Genomic DNA, 19,128 nt, shown 5'->3' on the forward strand with positions numbered 1-19,128 from the left:
CACAGTCAGTGGTACGGGTCCAGCCTGTTCACCTTCACACCCACGATCCCCTTTCCGGTCATCAGCCCCACAGGTTCCACTTTGTCTCCCATGATGACCTGGGTCGCCAGGGCGACCAGGTCAACGCCCAGTGTTTTTGATACAAAGGGGAACGAGCGTGAGACACGGACGTTGCACTCAATCACCTTCAGCTGGTCGTCCTGCAGAGAAGTTAGTGTCAGTTAGCGAGTGCCCCGCATAGAGATAGAGACCGAAACAGACGAATGCCGTAACCAGAGAAATCAAACTCTGGTCCCCAGATTCAGAGGGCATTCTGCTGGATTGTTTTGCAACAACTGACAGGGACGTGTTGAATCGCAGCCACTCAGGAGGACTCTTCTGTCAACGTACAGTTATGTCGACAACATCGTGCCCGCCATACGAGTCAGCGAGTTCCCCAACCAGGAGCCTTGGCTGAACAGTCAGGTACGCCACATGCTGCATGCTTGCTCTCATCCCTTTAGGTCCAGCAATGAGGCAGAGGACAAAACTTTACTGACTAAAGAAGGGCATCAGACTAGCGGTGTAAAAAAAATCGATATGTATCGCTATATCGATCCGACAGCTGACGATCCGATACCAAGAGAAGAGCTCTGGTATTGTATGAGGAAATCTGGAGAGGCAGAGAAGTATGTTAAACTGGTGCAGGACATGTATGCTAGCTGTGAGACAGGGGTACGGTGTGCTGTAGGGGTAACAGAGAAGTTCATGGTGGAGGTGGGACTCCATCAGTGGTCAGCTCTGAGCCCCTTCTAGTTCGCAATGGTGATGGACTGGCTGACAGATGGGGTTAGACAGGATACTCCATGGACCATGATGTTTGCAGATGACATTTTGATCTGTAGTGATTGCAGACAACAGGCAGAGGAAAATCTAGATTGAGGGTGGAGGTATGCTCTGGAAAGGAGAGGAATGAATGTTGGTCGCAGCAAGACAGAATATATGTGTGTGAATGAGAAGAACTTGGGTGGAACGGTGAGGCTGCAGGGAGTTGAGATCAGGAAGTTGGACAATTCCAGGTACTTGGGGTCAACAGTCCAGAGCAACGGAGAGTGTGGAAAAGAGATGAAGAGACGGGTTCAATGGGTGGAGAAAAGTGTCAGGGGTACTATGTGATAGAAGACTATCGGCCAGAATGAAAGGAAAGGTGTACAAGACAGTGGTGAGACCAGCGATGCTGTATGGACTAGAAACTGTTTCAATGACGAAAAGACAGAAGGCAGAACTAAAGGTTGCACAGATGAAGATGTTGAGGTTCTCTTTGGGAGTGACCAGGATGGATAGGATCAGGAATGAGTCTATCAGAGGACCGGCACATTTTAGATGTTTTGGAGAGAAGGTCAGAGAAGCCGGACTGAGATGGTTGGGTCATGTACAGAGGAGGGAGAGTGAATATATTGGTAGAAGGATGCTTGAATTCGAGCTGCCAGGCAAGAGGTCTCGAGGAAGACCAAAGAGAAGATTTATGGATGTAGTGAGAGAGGATATGAAGGTAGTTGGTGTGAGAGAGGAGGTTACAGAAAATAGGGTTAGATGGAGAAAGTTGGTTCGCTGTGGCAACCCCTGAAGGGAAAAGCCAAAAGACGACGAAGAAGAAGAATTCTGATTTGACAGCTTTGAACTTCTCTCCTGGTAATTGAAATTGTTGAATAAACAAAATATTTAAAAAGATTTAGTCCTGGTCTTAATTGCTCTTGGCCCCGGAGCCAGGAAATCGTCAGTATCTGCTCACCTTGGCGATGAGCTGCAAGTTGAAGGGTCCGGTGACCTGAAGCTCCTGGCCAATGGCGTGGACGATCATTTTGATCCTCTCGATGGTCTTCTGATTCAGATCCTGAGGCGGCGTCACCAGGGTGGCGTCACCTGAGTGAACGCCAGCGTTTTCCACGTGCTCTGACACGGCAAATGCCATAACTACACCATCACACGCCACGGCGTCCACGTCAATCTCCTGCCAAATATATTACACACACACACACACACAATAACAAGAAACCTCATTAGATTTCGCTTTCATTCTTTTCCAAGTATAAGCAAAGGAAATGAGCAGAAAACTGGACACTTTTACAAAAGTTTATAATTCTATTATTGGATTATTGCCTAATTTTTGGCTCTTAGAACATGTAATGTAACCTCTCTGATGGGGAAGGAGCCTGAACTGGTGTGTGAGGCTGAGAGATTCCTCCTGGATACTGTATAGTCGGACACAACTTGACGCACAGCTTGGGATCTGAAACCAGGGTTCTCAAGAGGTGCTAGATTCATTTTTTTTCTGGAGTTGCCCCCCGTCTCGGCGCCTGCCCGTAGGGGTTCAACCCGGTGGGCGAGAGGATAGCCTCCCTCTACCTTCAGGTGGGGGGGGGCGGGTTCTGATAGTTTGTGGCAAGGCAACCAACAGTTCGGTTTACCCACCCTTCTTGGGGTCCCAGGGACTCCCTCGTAAAGCTCGGAGACTTCTACGCTCATGTGGGCAACGACAGTGCGACTTGGAAGGGTGTGATTGGTAGGAACAGCTTCCCCGATCTGAACCCGAGCGGTGTTTGGTTTTTGGACTTCTGTGCTCGTCATGGATTGTCTGTAACAAACACCAGGTTCAGGCGTAAAGGTGTCCATATGCACTTGGCACCAACGCGCCTGAGGCCTCAGTTCTTTGATTGACCTTGTGGTCGTATCAACGGACTTGCGGCCGCATGTCCTTGACATTCGGCTGAAAAAAGGGGCGAAACTATCAACTGATCACCACCTGGTGGTGCCCTGGCTCCGATGGTGGGGGAGGATGCCGGTCGGACCTGGCAGACCCAAACGGAACGTGAAGGTCTGCTGGGAACTTCTGGCAGAGTCCCCCGTCGGAGGGAGTTTCAACTCGTACCTTCGGCAGAACTTCAACCCTGTCTTGAGGGAGGCGGGGGACACTGAGTCCAAATGGGCCATGTTTCATGATTCCATTGTCATGGCGGCAGACAGTAAGGCGGTCAGCGCCTGCCAGGGTGGAAACCCTTGAACCCACTGGTGGACCCCAGTGGTGAGGGATGCCGTCAAACTGAAGAAGGAGCCTTTCTGGCCTTTTTCACCTACTATAAAACATAAATCACGTTTCCTAATTTTTTGGGACTACACACCAGAGAGTAATGAATGTTACTATATTATTGAGAAGTTAAGCCTGAAGAGATTAAGGTCTGCCGACCTTTGCCTCCTGGATGAACTTGGAAATGACCACGGGGTGTTCCTTGGAAACGGCCACAGCGTTGCTCAGGTATTTCTCTAGATCGCTGTCGCTGTAGGCCACGTTCATAGCAGCGCCGCTCAGGACGTACGATGGTCGTACCAAGCAGGGGTAACCCACCGTCTCACAGAACTTCACTGCCGACTGCAGGCGTAAGACAGTAAAAACACAGATATCAGTCAGTTTCTTTAATCCTGCTGTAAGACAGACAAAAGTTTGAGGGTTGAGCATATTTTCCTGGATCCAACAAGAATGTAGAGTAACAGGATCCCTTGATATTTTGACACTACAGGAGTTCCTTTGGAAGAGAAACCCAGCCAGTAGACCGATAGTTTTTTAATGACTGAAGGTTAGTTTGTTGTTCAAAAACAAAACTCCTGGCGGTCTCATTCAGAAGTGTGAGAGTACCTGATCCAGTTAACCCGGTACCTCTGTGTCGGAGAGCTCCTTCCACTGCGGCTGGCTGATCCCAATCGTGTCCAGCATCCTGGAGAACTTGAAGCGGTTCTCTGCGCAGTCAATGAACTCTGGCGACGTTCCCAGGATGTGACACTGCTGGCGGTGCAGCGACATGGCAATGTTGTTGGGCAGCTGGCCGCCCATAGACAGGATCACCCCCTCCGGGTTCTCCATCTCATAGATGTCCATCACCACCTTAAGGCACAAGGTCCAATCAGTGACATCGGGTATCCAGCCGCTATTCGATCATAAAGAGAATCAATCGAAGAGTCACCTCGAAGGAGATCTCGTCGAAGTAGAGGCGGTCACACATGTCGTAGTCCGTGCTGACCGTCTCAGGGTTGTAGTTTACCATGATGGTCTTGATACCCATCTGGTTGACGAGACAACATGAAATCACAATTCGCACTTCCTTGACCTACAGTGTTTTGGGGTTACGTCAGCACCTCCCATAAATTTGGTTAGGACGTCTTGGGTCCATCATTCCAAAATACAGCATTTGTAACATTAAAATACAAATTTCGTGCAGGAACTAGCGGACGAATACAATGTCATGCAGCGTGATACGAGGACGACTGCTTTGTTCACATTTGCCGGTATGACTGTCTTTCTTTAGGTAGTTGTTTTTTTTTAACTTTTTGCCCTTCAATATGGCTCCCGAGCGAAAGTCTTTTTGATTATCTTATACTACATCATCAATGGACATCTTAAAAGGATTATCTTTGTCATGTGACCAGTACCTTCCTGAGCTCAGTGATGCAGCCGACGGCACACCAGTCGAACTCCACGCTGCTGCCGATGCGGTAAACGCCGGAGCCGATCACCATGACATGCGGGTCACTGAAGCCGAGGTCATGCTCTGTGCCGTGGTATGTCAGGTACAGGTAGTTGGTGAAGGCGGGCCACTCCGCCGCCACGGTGTCGATCTGCTTGACCACCGGCAGGATGGACCAATCGTGGCGCAGCTTCCTCACCGCCAGCTCAGTGCTGACGGACATTAGAACGGAAGAGTTAGAAAAGCCGGAAATCCAAAACAAACCTGACGTTTGTCTCGATGAAGTTGTCTGTTTTTTAACCTCCCAGTTGTTATTAAAACAAAAACAGAAGACGTTATTGTCGCAAACACCTGGGAAGTCTCTGAGCTGACGGTCTAATATAGTGTCCGTTTACCAGATGAAAACATTTTCCTGTTCATTTGCTTGTAGGTGACCGATAATTTCCTGTCATTTTTGGGTCATTTCTACAACTTCCCACCTACCTCTGAACAGCCAGAGCAATCTGTTTGTCTGAGAAGCCCAGTTGCTTGGCCTTCCTCATCACCTCGGGAGGCATGGCGCTCTCATCCTGGCCGGGGGGGGAATCGGGAAAACCAAAGGCGATCAGACGAAACAATATTTGTTTAGAGGAGTTATTCCAGGCTGTAAAAATCCAGCGACTTGCTGGACTGGTTAAAGAACAACGATCCAGTTGGCGGCTCATGGCTGGTCGCCCCCGCCGCCGCCTCTCACCTGGTTGTACGTCTCCAACAGCCGCTCGTGGTCAGCGATGTTCTTCATCTTGTGCAGGAACCAGCGGTCGATCTTGGTCAGCTGGTACAGCGGGTCCACGGTGTAGCCTGCTCGCAGCGCCGCCGCCAGGACAAAGATACGCTTGTCAGTTGGCATCTGGAGCTCCTGGAGAAAAAGAAACAACAGGAGAAATGGATTTCAACACTTAAGAGAAAATAAAAATTCTTTATGATTCTTAAATATTATCTGAAATATACATACTAGCTAGATAGCTAGATAGCTAGATAGATAGATAGATAGATAGACACACGCATATACATTCACATTTCTATACACACATACACACATATATATATATATATATATATATATGTGTGTGGGCATTTCAATTTCATTATGGAGTTTTAAAGACGAACTTTTCTTAATGTTGAGGACTGTGACTATAAGGAATCATCTTCCTGTCAAAACAGCTTTCTCACTTAGTGTTTAACAAGCGCCATCTTTTGGTCAGTGTAAGCAAAAACAACCACAGTGAAAACTCGAAACATCCACCAAAAGGAAGTAACGTATTTTTCGTACCAGCCAAAAATGCATAATAAAGAACGAAAAAGACATAGATAAGTCGCACTGGAGTATAAGTCGCATTTTTTGGGGGGGAAATTTATTTGATAAAATCCAACACCAAGAATAGACATTTCATCTTGAAAGGCAATTTAAAATAAAAATAGAATAGAAAACAACAGGCTGAATAAGTGTAGCCTAGTATAGCCTATATAACGCATAAACAACGAACTGAGAACGTTACTGGTAGGCTATGCTAACGTAACATATTACGGTAAGAGTCATTCAAATAACGATAGGATATAGCACATGCTACAACCAAACATCTGTGTCACTCTTAATCACTAAATCTTCTTCGGTTTCACTGAACAACTCCGCCAACCCCGAAGGTAGACAATGGGCCGCTTCCTCATCTACCGGTACGTATCTTACGTCAGAGTCATCGTCACTTGCAGTTCAAATTATTCCAGCCTTTTTGGATCCCGACAGGATGGCGTCCTTGCTCTGACAGAGAGGCGATTGCATTGCATGAAGTGGTAACACCAGGAAGGTCCTCCTGTAAACTCATTTCTATTAATTTCCTTGGCAGAAGCAACTGTACTGTTGACAAGCCTCTCCCGGCAGCACGTTGTTCAAGCACCCAAGTGTGAACTCGTTCCTCTAGCCGTGGCCAGCTAGCTTTTAGCTCGCGATTAGCTTTTTTTAGTTTTCATCATTTCAGTAAGAGTACCTCCGCTTTTTGCCAGTCCCTTACAAGTTTCTCACTAACTTCCAAACTTTCTCTCTGCTGCTCGATCGCCGTTTTCGCCTGCATATTTCGCTTCTTCCGGCTTGTAACCTGCAGAATATGATTTTCTTTTTGGTGCCATTTTTGTTCAGCCCTTCTCAGATGTTTTTATAAGTTACCGCAACTGTTGAAATGATCAATTTTCATAGGTACAGAGGTCGCTGGTAGCATCTTTTTTTCACAATGCACTTCTGCCATGACCCGCCCCCGCTGAATTTTGATTGGTTGGTGTGTGTGTGTGTGACCATCACAGACACACATCAGCGCAAGAGAGCTCAATAATTTCACACATTAGTCGCTCCAGAGTATAAGTCGCACCCTCCGGCAAAACTATGAAAAAAAAAACTGCGACTTATAGTCCGAAAAATACAGTTCGTGACAGAAAAATAAAACAAACACAAAACAAAACTGAAAAAAAAAACAGTCAATGCAGCACTTTAAATTCCTATGGATGCGTTTCTTAGCACAAAGCTTCTCCTCACACAGAAGTGCGTGTGTGCCTGAACTAAGATGATACGAAGCGTTTAGATTTCTGAATCTCAACCGCACCTGGTCAGACAGGGGTTTGATTGTGTGGTCAAAGCCCACGCAGTTCTCGTCCACCATCCTCAGCGCTTTCTGGAAGGCCTCCTCGAAGCTGCGGCCTATTGCCATCACCTCACCTAAGGGAGAAAAATTCAAACTGAGGGTTAAACAGCAAAAGTGGAGGGATCTTGTTTCCACTGTCTTTCATTAACTTCTATTCAGGCAAGAAAACTGCCAGATCAGGTCACCTCCAAATTTTTTTTTTTTTTCATCTGACTTTCTTCACTCGTCACCCAGGCCTCTTACCGACGCTCTTCATGGAGCTGCCGATCTTTGTGGAAACCCGGAGGAATTTGCTGAGATCCCAGCGGGGAACCTTCACGACACAGTAATCCAGACTGGGCTCAAAATTGGCTGTGGTAGAGTTGGTGACAGAATTCCTGAAGAGAAAATAAAACAAGAAAACAATTCACAGTCTGTCCATATTTTCAACAGAAAGAAAAAAATGGAAGTTAAAAAACACATGACAACTGTCTGGATTGAATGCAGATTTTAATAATACTATTGTAAGACACAAAAACAAAAACAAAAAAATCGGACAAATTTATTTACCAGCTATACTCTGATAACGGAACATTAATGCCATCACTAGATTAACTGTTACACTTCTTGCTGATGTGTTAATGTGGGGTGTTGTTACATACATTCTCACAAAAATGGTTCCTTCAAATAAGAAACATGTTTGTTTGTTCTTGCTTTCTTATTTTGGATTTTATCGGTCTTAAATCATCATGCATGAGTAAGATTTCAGGAATGAATCAGCAGAGCAACAAGAATGAATTACATTTCGGACCTAAATGGAAGGACTCTTGGACAAAACCTCCATTCTCTGGTGTTTCTCCAGACTGATTCCATGTGAGGTTCTAATCTAGAGACCATTTTAGTATCAGCCTTTTTTTATGCGGAGTTGAATGTAGCTTACTGTTCTGTATATTTCCTGTGCATCGTGTATTTGCAGTCCCTATGTCCTCTATTGTAAGTCGCTTTGGATAAAAGCGTCTGCCTAATGCAATGTAATGTAATGTAGCTAAACGTCAAACATACTTGAGCTGCGGCAGCGGGATTCCCAGTCCCAATTTAGCTGCCACGTAGGCCAGAGGATAACCAGTGGCCTTACTGGCCAGAGCTGAGCTGCGAGACAGACGGGCGTTCACCTCGATGATGTAGTACTGGAAAAAGTACACAAGTTACTACACAGTAAGAGTATTTTTTTGCCGTCGGCAACAGACGCCCTTTTTTGTGTTTTTGTGTGTGTTCACCTGCTCGGACTCCGGGTTGAGGGCGTACTGGATGTTGCACTCTCCCACGATGCCGAGGTGCCGGATGACCTTAATGGCGGTGTTTCTGAGCATGTTGTACTCGCGGTCATTGAGCGTCTGACTGGGAGCGACAACAATGGACTCCCCAGTGTGAATGCCCAGGGGGTCGATGTTCTCCATGTTACAGACCTGAGCATGAGTGTGCAGAATGCACCCACCCACACACACACACACAAACACAAACACACACACAAACACACACACATTACATCTCCGTCCTCACTGAGACTGGGTCAGCTTTAATATAATCTCAGTGATAACTGTCAAGACACTCATCCGTTCCAAAGATGTATATTTGAATAACAGTACAAAGTATCATGCTCAATGTTTTTGATTACATTTCCAAAGAAGCAAATGAAAAATTAAAGTAAAACATGGGAGACTGGCAGTTTATCAGGACACATCCAGTAGGGACTGATAAGAACTCACGGTGACACAGTTGTCGTAGGCGTCTCGGACCACCTCGTACTCGATCTCCTTCCAGCCCTTCAGAGATTTGTCCACGAGCACCTGGGAGGTGTGGGCGAAGGCCGACGTCACCAGCAAGGTCAGCTCTTCGCGGTTGTTGGCGAAGCCGGAGCCCAAACCGCCCAGGGCGAACGCTGAGCGCACCATGACTGGGTAGCCCAGGCGCTCTGCGGCTGCCACCGCCTGGGGGTTTCACAAATAAATAACTTCAGAAACTTCTAGAAAATAGGAAGAAATCAGTAGACTCTGTGTTGTAATCTCAGTCTTGATGAGATCGATATAATTCATTACAAGTATAGATTATGCTGTCTGAATGAGAGCCGACGAGTCTGAAACTGGAAATTGAAGGTGTGATGCTCCTGTTATTTAGTGGCTATGCCCCGCAGGTGGGATGTGAGTTTGAGGAGAAGGAGAAGTTCTGGAATGAGTTAGATGAAGTGATGCAGAATATCCCCAGAGATGAGAGAGTGGTAATTGGAGAAGACTTCAATGGGCATGTTGGTGCAGGTAATAGGCGGGATGAAGAAGTGATGGGCAGATTTGGTATACAGGATAGGAACTCAGAGGGGCAGATGGTGGTAAATTTTGCAAAAAGGATGGAAATTGCTGTAGTGAACATTTTTTTCCGGAATAGACAGGAACACAGGGTAACTTATAAGAGCGGAGGTAGGAGCACGCAGGTAGACTACATCTAGTATAGACGAGGTAACCTGAAAGAGATTAGTGACTGCAAAGTAGTTGTAGGTGAGAGTGTAGCCAGACGGCATAGGATGGTGGTTTGTAGGATAACTCTGGTGACAGAGAAGATCAAGAGGACCAACGCAGAGCAGAGGGCAAAGTGGTGGAAGCTGAAAAGGGAGGCGTGTTGTATAGTTTCCAAGGAGGAGTTGAGAAAGGGTCTGGGTGGTCAGGGTGGTCAGGGTGAGCCTCCACATGATTGGACAACAACAGCTAGTGTTATCAGGAAGACAGGTGGGACAGTACTTGGTACAACACAATGAGATACAACATAAGGTACAGATAGAGGTAGCAAAGGCAAACAAAGGGGGTACGATGACTTGTATGGTCGGTTGGACAAGAAGGAGAGAATGATCAGGTTGGCGAAACAGAGAGATAAAGATGGAAAGGATGTACAACAGGTCCAGGTGATTAAGGATAGAGAGGGAAATGAAGTAATGAGAAGGTCAGAAGGAGCTGCATTGTGTTTTTGTAGACCTAGAAAAAGCATATGCCAGGGTGCCGAGAGAGGAGCTCTGGTATTGTATGAAGAAATAAGGAGTGGACTTGAATAATAGCTGTGAGACAGTGGTGCAGTGTGCTGTAGGGGTAACAGAGAAGTTCAAGGTGGAGGTGGGACTCCAGCAGGGATCAGCTCTGAATCCCTTCTTGTTCGCAATGGTGATGGACAGGCCGACAGATGAGGTTAGACAGGAATCTCCATGGATCATGAGGTTTACAGATGACATTGTGATCTGTAGTGAGAGCACAGAACAGGCTGAGGAAAATCAAGAGAATTGAAGGTTTGCGCTGGAAAGGAAAGAATTGTCGCAGCAAGACAAAGTATGTGTGTGAATGAGAGGTACTCAAGTGGAATGGTGAGGCTACAGGGAGTGGAGATCAAGAAGTTGGAGGATTTCAGGTAATTGGTGACCCCAAGCACCTGAAGTCCAAAACAACGGAGAGTGTGGAAAAGAGGTAAAGAGACTGGTTCAAGCAGGTTGGAATGGGTGGAGAAAAGTGTCAGGGGTACTATGTGATAGAAGACTTTCAGCCAGAGTGAAAGGAAAGGTGTACAAGACAGTGATGACACCAGCGATGCTGTATGGACTAGAAACTGTTAACGATGATGAAAAGACAGGAGGCAGAACTAGAGGTTGCACAGATGAAGATGCTAAGGTTCTCTTTGGGAGTGACCAGGATGGATAGGATCAGGAATGAGTCTATCAGAGGAACAACACATGTTAGATGTTTTGGAGAGAAGGTCAGAGAAGCCAGACTGAGATGGTTCGGTCATGTATGGAGGAAGGATAGTGAATATATTGGTAGATGGATGCTGGAATTGGAGCTGCCAGGCAAGAGGTCTTGAGGAAGACCGAAGAGAAGATTCATGGACGTACTGAGAATATGACGTTAACTGGTGTGAGAGAGGAGGATACAGAGAATAGGGTTAGATCAGGGGTCAGGAACTTTTTTTGACTGGGAGAGCCATAAAAGCCATAAGGCAGATCCAAATGTAAATTCCTCTGTCCACGCAGCCCAGAGTCCCGGAGTGCACGGTAATCATTGCCTTTTTTTTCTTTTTGCCATTTTTTCCGTTATGAGAGTTGATGCGAATAAACTACCTATCTGATAGCCAGACAGAAGAGCCATATACGGCTAACAAGCCGTAGGTTCCCGACCGCTGGGTTAGATGGAGGAAGTCGATTCGCTGTGGTCTTATTTTCATCAAATGTCACAACATAGAAAAACACATTTATCAGCTGACATCTTAAACCACAATTGAAAGACATTGAACTTCCTGTCATAGAAAGCCCAAGAAACTAGGAAATCTTTGCATTCAATGAGCAGGGATAATGGATATTCATCTTTTTTAAATCTAAACAAACCAGAGACTCTTACTGAGATAATTAAGATTTATTCCAGTATCTGAAAAGTTCAACCTGTTCATTTCGTATCTTTTTTTTTTTTTTTTATAAACACACTGGCTGGCATCTCCCCACCTGCTCCACAGAGAGCGCTGCCTCGCTGGGGGCCACGTGCTCGTTGATCTCCTCCATTTTCTCCACGAAGATCTTGCGGTCCTCTGTCATCTCGATGGAGGCCACTGGCGTGCCCAGGACTTTCACATCGTACTTGTCCAGGACGCCCAACTTGGTCAGCTCCACGCCGCAGTTCAAGGCCGTCTGGCCACCGAAGGTCAAGAGCACGCCATCTGGACGCTCGTTCTTTATAACCTACATCCAAGGTGAATAAAAGAAAGACCTTTTTTTTGTCAATTTTAATTAATTCTCATTGATTTTGGATATATATATATATATATATCCGGATCACTTCCATATTAAAATAATTAAATTTCAATTATTTACACTTATTTGACAACTAACTTTACTGTTCATCACTTTTAGGTTGAAGGTAAATACATACACGTTTCCTAGATACTGGAGTATTTCTGAAATTTTCTTGCAACCACAAACTAATTTTTTTAATGACATTTTTTTCCCCAGTTTTCGGTAGTCATTTCTATAGCTACATTCTATAACACTATTACATCAACTTATCAATTTTTTTTCCTCGTCAATCCATACCTGAGTGACGTACTCTGCCGTGATGGGCAGGAAGTAGACTTTGTCCGCCAGGCCTGTGGAAGTCTGAACGGTAGCGATGTTGGGGTTTATCAGCACCGTCTGGATGTTTTCCTCCTTCAGAGCCTTAATGGCCTGGAAAAGCAAAAAGGAAACTCTCGATTATTTTCATCTGCTCATTTCACTAACAAAAACACCCCTTAAAGTTAGTCATAGATTTGATAAGCAACCACTGGAGCTGATGACTTGTTGAGAGGATTGAAAAGAAAACTGTTGCAAGTATCTATCCAGGAGGTGACTATGGAAATGGCTGAAGTATCTCCTCATATTGTTAGATAGAAATAGGCAGACTGGGTGATATTAATATGGGAGTGGAAAGACAATGTACTATCAAAAATGACACCAAGACTGAGTGGAGGGAAGAATGGGAGTTCTTGATCTTGATAAAAAAATTACAGAATATGTGAACGGTGGCGGCTGTACCAACAAGAAGAACTTGAGTTTTGTTGTTGAGTTTGCGGAAAGTCATGATTTGATCTCGATGAGGCATTCAGAAATGGAAAAAAGTTGAAGAGACTTAGGAGAAGATATAGAGCTTGGTATCACCTGGGTAACAATGAATATTATTGTTATTGTTATAAGCATGTAAATATTAAAATGAAGGGGCTCCAGAACTGAGCCCTGGGGCACACAGTCCTATTTCACATTTCTATTGGGACAGACCAAACACAGACAGCCCTGGATGGAGCCCGATGTGGGTAAGAAGAAGGTGTAAGTCCATTATCATCACTTTCAGGAACTGTGCTTGTATTGTAATCCAACAAATATAAAATTATAAACTAAAATTATGACGTGTAAACCAGTGAATAGCAGCAGCCGGACACACCTGCTTGCACACAAGAAAAAAAAAAAATGTATTGATAGAGATTTATTAATTTGGATGATTAGTTTGATTAAAATTGTCAACACAGTTAACACATGCACAACTCATGGACACAAACAAGATAGGACGATAGACCAACAAAGTAGTTGCGCAGTCCGCAAGAAGGTATTTTTATTTCACTGAAGCACTTTCAGGTCACAGTACCAGAACATTGCCAAGCATATATTATTCAGGTACTCCCATGCAAGTACTTCAGCAACTGCAACACACACTTGCACAAAATACTTACAGAGTAACTCAGCCTCAGACAATGTAGGCTAGTTGGTCTGTTTCAGCAGCTGGCTAATAGGGCCACATACGGATCTGTTTAAAAAAGTTTTTGAAAATCTCATAAATTGCAATGAAATCAAAAAGGTGTGATGAGTCATATGGACCATATCCACAGGTGACGTCAGGATCCACCCTTCTGGTTTTCTCTCAACTCAGGAAGGGTCTTCGGTCTAAAGCAGCGGTACCGGTGAGCTCCGGAGCAAGCTGCGGCAGAAACTCATTTCTCGCCGTAAATCGGGAATACCACAGGAGAGGAGGCAGCTAGAGGGCCTGTAGGTGCTCTGCCTTCATTGCAAACCTGTTCAGGTTCACCAGGTGATTATTTGGTCAAAAATGTAGTGGTTCACTCATTGGCTCAGGATGTTCAGATATCTCAGGCCACCGAAACAGACAGCAAGGAGGAGGAAGACCTGACTTCCTGCAGAGAGCTCATTCCACCACCAGAGCCCTCCACACTGTTCAACATCAGAGAACCTACTCTGAGGTCATGATTGTGCCACAGACTAGCGCTGTGCCAGTGTACTTACACTCCCCGAGACCCCTGCAGAGGCTCTGAACACTTATCAGGGTTGTATGGTAGAGGGACAAAGTGGTTGAGCAGTGGGATAACGCACAGTATCTTGATACTGAAGGGGTAGACTGTGAGTGAGGAGGAGTGTCATAGCAAGATTGTGGCAATGTCTTAGCAATGAGCATGGATCACCTGAAACCTTGCAGCAGCTCATAAGATCATCTGGTCAGAAATGTGGAAGCCAGAACCATTATGACTCAAAGTCCAGATCCAACTGTGGTATGACTTTCTCCCTAGTCCAACCAACCTGTACAACTGGAGCCTGACTGAAATTCCCCTATGCTTGTTGTGTCCAGCAACAAGTTTTTTTAGAACGAATCTTATGCTGCTGTGATTGGCAAATGCGAGTGGGAGACAACTGAAGTTCCAAGAGCACAGCGCCACATCTGTACTTAGGCCAGATAGTCTTAACATCTAACTCTTCCAGGCTCTTCGAGCTCACAGTCCCTTGGGAATAATGGATCAAGGAGGCCCACAAGCAGAAGAATATGCACTAATCCTGCAGGGGATGGAAAGGATGGAAAGCCCGCTGCGAACCCATTGAGATGAGTAGCAGGGGATTTCCAGGGAAGTCCCTGCACTGAGCTCAGAAGCTCCTTAGAATTAAGAGCTTGCAGGAGAAGAAAGCCACCGAAAACATCAGAAGGCTTTCAGGCGGCTGTGGATAAAGAGGAGGGATCCATGGTGTTGTGTGCTTCTTGGTCACAACCTGAGAACAAATCACCTCTGGCTGGGTCACCCAGGTGAAGGTGTCTGAAGATCTGAGACCTGAAACACCAGGTGACCCTGGGTTCCCCACTGAGGATGTATGTTTCTTCGAACATACAAAACTCAGCATGTTGGAAACCGAGAAACCATGAGGCAGAACAACGCAGGAACTGTGGCTCGGGTGTCTGATCTGACGAAACAGATAGAGCAACCGAGGAGATTTCACATGACCATGAGGAGCAGCACCTCTGAATGCAAAATTGGTTGGAACAATTCCTTTGACCTTGGTTGTAAAGGTTTCTCAGCTGTTCTGATGTGTCACCTGATAATTTCCTTCTGAACATGGAAACTAGAGTAGATGGTACTCACCGTGACTTGTACAAATGAGCACTTTTTAAATAACCTGACAACCACGACTCTTGCATCAACAGGAAACCATAATATGGGCCAGCACTTGAACTTGCTTATTTGATTATTGTCATTTACGGAGTATCTCATCATTTGAAGCCAATTACAGAAGTCTTATTGTTCAACAGGAAAATTTGAATGATCACCAAATGATTCAAATGTGAAACAGGTATTATCATATCTACCTTGATTTTGCAAACCCACTATTCATAACACTCCTGTACAAAGATAACAATTCTATACTTCAAAACACTGCAGGCATTCAGTAACAATCTAGTGATCTAAAACTTTACCACCAGAAACAGGAAGTGGGTCAACGGTGCGCATTAACTTCCAAGGTGCGTGTGCACATTTTAGCAAAATAATCAACATCCAGCTGGGTTTGGTAACTGACCTGTGAACCAGAGTAGTCGAATTCCCCAGCCTGTCCAATGGACAGACCTCCAGACCCAAGGATCAGAACCTTCCTGGGTCGCTGAACCTCCTGGGGTTTTGGGGATCCAGGGAAGGTCAGGTAGTCACTCAGACGCTGCTTCACTACAAAAAAAAAAAAAAAAAAAAAAAAGCATAATAAAGTGAACAAAAGTCATTCAGCTTTGAGACGAGCACACAAACGCACGCACACAAATTAAAAAAAAAACAAAGCAAAAAAAAAAAAAAAAAAAAAAAGCCAAACATTCCTACATGCAAGTTATGTCATACCTAAAGTCACCTAAATGTGAAAGAAAAACCTGTTTTGCCGTCCCTGCTGTCCTTGTGGTCTCGCACCGTGTCAAGGAAGACGTCAAAGAGGCCGACCAGGTCTGTGGGTCCAGCCATGTGCTCGGGGTGGAACTGCACACTGAAAAAAACAATCTGATTCATTCAGACGGGCGTGTATGCCGGCATGCACGCTGTGTAAGCGGACGGCGATTTACCTGAAGAGGGGCCGGGTCCTGTGCACGATACCCTCGTTGGTGTGGTCATTGGCATTGGTGAAGAGGATGTCCCAGTCCTGGGGCAGGGTGTCAGGGTCCACAGCAAAGCCGTGGTTCTGGCTGGTGATGAAGCAGCGCTCCGTCCCGTGGTGGATGCAGGGTTGATTGTGGCCACGGTTTCCGTACCTGTCAATAATTTACATCTGTTTCAGATTGTACAGGATTGCACAGAGCTGACCCCCCCCCCCCCCCCCCCCCCCAAATAAAGCTCAAATGACCTGAGTACCTACCCCAACTACTCTAAACACACAGATGAGCTGTAATGATAATGAATGTTCTTGGCCCTTTCTGCAGTGTGATGATTTTCAATGAAAGAGTTTTTAGACAATAAAAAAACAAGGAGAAAACGAGGGAGAAAATAAACCAAAATACTGTTGTTGAATCAAGGGACAATCAGCTTTTCTCTGAAACAAATCATATATCCATTAACAATTGACAAATACTTTCCTGTCTTCGTCCAGGCATGGCAGTCTCCCAAAATAAAATATCATGCAGATTTTTTTTTTTTTTGGCAAAACAATTATGTCAGTGACTTTTCAGTAAATTTAAAAAGTCATTATTATTTTGTTTTTAATTGTTTTCAAAAAAGTCACCTTCAAAACTCAAGGGACAATCGGCTTTTCTCTGAAACAAATCATATATCCATTAACAATCGACTAATACTTTCCTGTCTTCATCCAGGCATGGCAGTCTCCCAAAATAAAATATCATGCAGATTTTTTTTTTGGCAAAACAATTATGCCAGTGACTTTTCTGTAAATTTAAAAAGTCATTTTTTTTGTTTTTAATTGTTTTCAAAAAAGTCACCTTCAAAACTCCTGAGGTAAACTAGTGGTTATTGAAATCTGGAATGAAACACAAAAACAAACCAAAAAAAAAAAAAAAAAAAACATGACCAACAATATCACGTAAATAGCAAATATAGAACAATACATGTAAATTAGAGATAAATGAGTGCGTGTTTGGGGGTGGGGTGTTCTCTCCATCCCTGTTTGTTGGCACTCAGTTGGTACTGAAGGCTAACAAACAGAGAACCCGGTGAACCTTTGGGTCCTAAACGGACCCGTGAGTCCTGACTCGCTGGCTGGCACTCAACCAGATTCCAGTTCCGCGTGGGAACGTTCACTGACATACTGCCAGCCTGACCTTCATACTAGCCTGATAACTGTCTCGGGGATAAGAGACTCCTCAGACAGCAGGCGCAGAGCAGGCAATGTGGAGCAGCAGGGAGGAATGTAGGGCAGTGAAGGGCAGAAACAAGGGGCAGTGTGACAGTGTGAGGTAGTGAGGATCGGAAGGGAGCACAGAGAGGAGGTGAATGGCAGTGAGGAGCAGAGCACCTTGCCCTGTGAGTCGCTTTGTTTGTTTAGTCTTATTCATGACACAGCACTCGGTCGAACAGCACAGCTCAGCAGACACCTTTATCATCACAACTGAGAGCGTGTGTGTGTGCAGGCGTGTGTGTGTGTGTGTGTGTACAGTAACGGGATGCTGCTCTGAGGTCAGTGAGGACACGCTTGTCCCTCTCTCTGTTTTTCAAGGCTGGAATCTGTGTCAAACATTAAGCATGGTAACATGTTCTTCACCTCTGTTGACCGCGATAGAAATATGGGATTATTACTATTATTATTTCATCACTATCAGTGGCACCAACTTAGGACAGGTTTGAATCTCACATTTTTAAACACCATTTTAAAAGTTGAAATGCAATCTAAAAAAATGTCAATAATTTTAATCTAAAATGACTTTTTCATGCTCATTTTCAGAAGAACTATCTTAAGTCATTTTGTTTCAAGGTGGGACCGAATGTTATTCTGCTTTCACACCTTAGAGATCACATGACCATCCATCTCTCATAGCTGCGTATTTTTTTCTTGCACTAAAAGTGCTTCTTGCGATTGCAGCGGGTTCTGAATGTTCAAACGGCAGGTGGGAGTGAAGTGAATGCTGTCGGCGGAACCATAAGTGGTAACCATAACACAAATTTCCCGCTTACAATAAACAAATCAAACAAAATAAAAAGTCACCTTCGAATGTTACGGCTAAAATCAACTGAAACTCATATAAAAAAAAATATCGAAATAGAAGATGCGTCAAATGTAAATAAAGCAAAAATGAAAACGTTCCCCAATTGCCCGTCAGGGACAAATAGTTTTTTCTGATTCTGATGTCAGCCGCAGAGTTGGGGTCAAAAACAGTGACACGGTAATTCATTATTGGAATTTAAGGAAAACTATTATCATGCGACTGCGTGTGTGTTAGTGTGTGTGTTTCAATGAAATTACAGATGAGTAGGTGTGTTGCAGTGTCACTCTGGAATAGTGTGTTCAAGTCAAACGGCAAGACATCAGCACTGACTTCATCTTGTAGGTCTTGGCTCCGATGACCAAGGACAGCAGCTGGTGTCCGAGGCAGATCCCGAAAACTGGTTTGGGCCAATCGACGCAGACGACCTTCCTCAAGTTATCAATGGTGACCTGACAAAACTGCGGGTTCCCGGGGCCGTTACTGACGAACAAACCATCAAAATCTGAAAAACAATAGATCCTGCTTAAATGACGATAACCACGGAAAATAACGCCCCCTCGTCCTTCAGTGTTTCTGCACCAACCTTGCCCTAACGGACAAGAGGGTGTACCATTACACTCTTATTAGAGCATCTTAACCAATTATTAAACTTACATTTGCCTGGAATATTCAACGAAATCTCTCATTTCCATCATCCCTCCTATTGTTTTAAACTTTAACCCATGTTTAAGTGCTGAGATAAAGAGTTTTTCTGCAAGTCGGAGCAGGCTAACTAAATGACGGGATGGTATACGTCTTTCCAAAATGAAATTCGGGCACACTAACCGTTGCTATCCAGCGGCTGGTCCCAGGGAACGATGGTGACTCGGGCGCCGCGCTCGGCGAGGCAACGGATTTGATTGTATTTGACACCGCAGTCCAACACTGTAATCCTCAAGGAGCCACTGGGGTTGAAGACCCGGGACTCCTGGA

General features: G+C 44.9%; 1 protein-coding gene across 2 annotated transcripts in view; it reads right to left on the bottom strand.

The window, feature by feature from the left end:
* The window catches only part of cad (carbamoyl-phosphate synthetase 2, aspartate transcarbamylase, and dihydroorotase), a 34,729-nt gene that overhangs the window by 10,985 nt on the left and 4,616 nt on the right, over window positions 1-19,128 (bottom strand). The window contains exons 5-24 of one of the 2 annotated variants that reach the window (XM_086143400.1): window positions 18,982-19,123; window positions 18,487-18,658; window positions 16,069-16,254; window positions 15,870-15,992; window positions 15,546-15,726; window positions 12,255-12,386; window positions 11,670-11,903; window positions 8,911-9,132; window positions 8,422-8,610; window positions 8,207-8,331; window positions 7,409-7,542; window positions 7,127-7,239; window positions 5,230-5,394; window positions 4,980-5,065; window positions 4,462-4,708; window positions 3,996-4,094; window positions 3,692-3,916; window positions 3,224-3,406; window positions 1,772-1,990; window positions 33-200 (exon numbers count right to left, since the gene is read on the bottom strand). In XM_086143400.1, the coding sequence (XP_085999526.1) occupies window positions 33-200; window positions 1,772-1,990; window positions 3,224-3,406; window positions 3,692-3,916; window positions 3,996-4,094; window positions 4,462-4,708; window positions 4,980-5,065; window positions 5,230-5,394; window positions 7,127-7,239; window positions 7,409-7,542; window positions 8,207-8,331; window positions 8,422-8,610; window positions 8,911-9,132; window positions 11,670-11,903; window positions 12,255-12,386; window positions 15,546-15,726; window positions 15,870-15,992; window positions 16,069-16,254; window positions 18,487-18,658; window positions 18,982-19,123 (3,345 nt within the window). The remainder of the gene's footprint in view (window positions 1-32; window positions 201-1,771; window positions 1,991-3,223; window positions 3,407-3,691; window positions 3,917-3,995; window positions 4,095-4,461; window positions 4,709-4,979; window positions 5,066-5,229; window positions 5,395-7,126; window positions 7,240-7,408; window positions 7,543-8,206; window positions 8,332-8,421; window positions 8,611-8,910; window positions 9,133-11,669; window positions 11,904-12,254; window positions 12,387-15,545; window positions 15,727-15,869; window positions 15,993-16,068; window positions 16,255-18,486; window positions 18,659-18,981; window positions 19,124-19,128) is intronic. The other variant, XM_086143399.1, reaches the window with a different exon arrangement.

Source organism: Fistularia commersonii, chromosome 36 (genome assembly GCF_037954325.1).
Source record: "Fistularia commersonii isolate RoL2024-O1a breed Wild chromosome 36, RoL_Fcom_v1.0, whole genome shotgun sequence".
Taxonomy (NCBI): domain Eukaryota; kingdom Metazoa; phylum Chordata; class Actinopteri; order Syngnathiformes; family Fistulariidae; genus Fistularia; species Fistularia commersonii.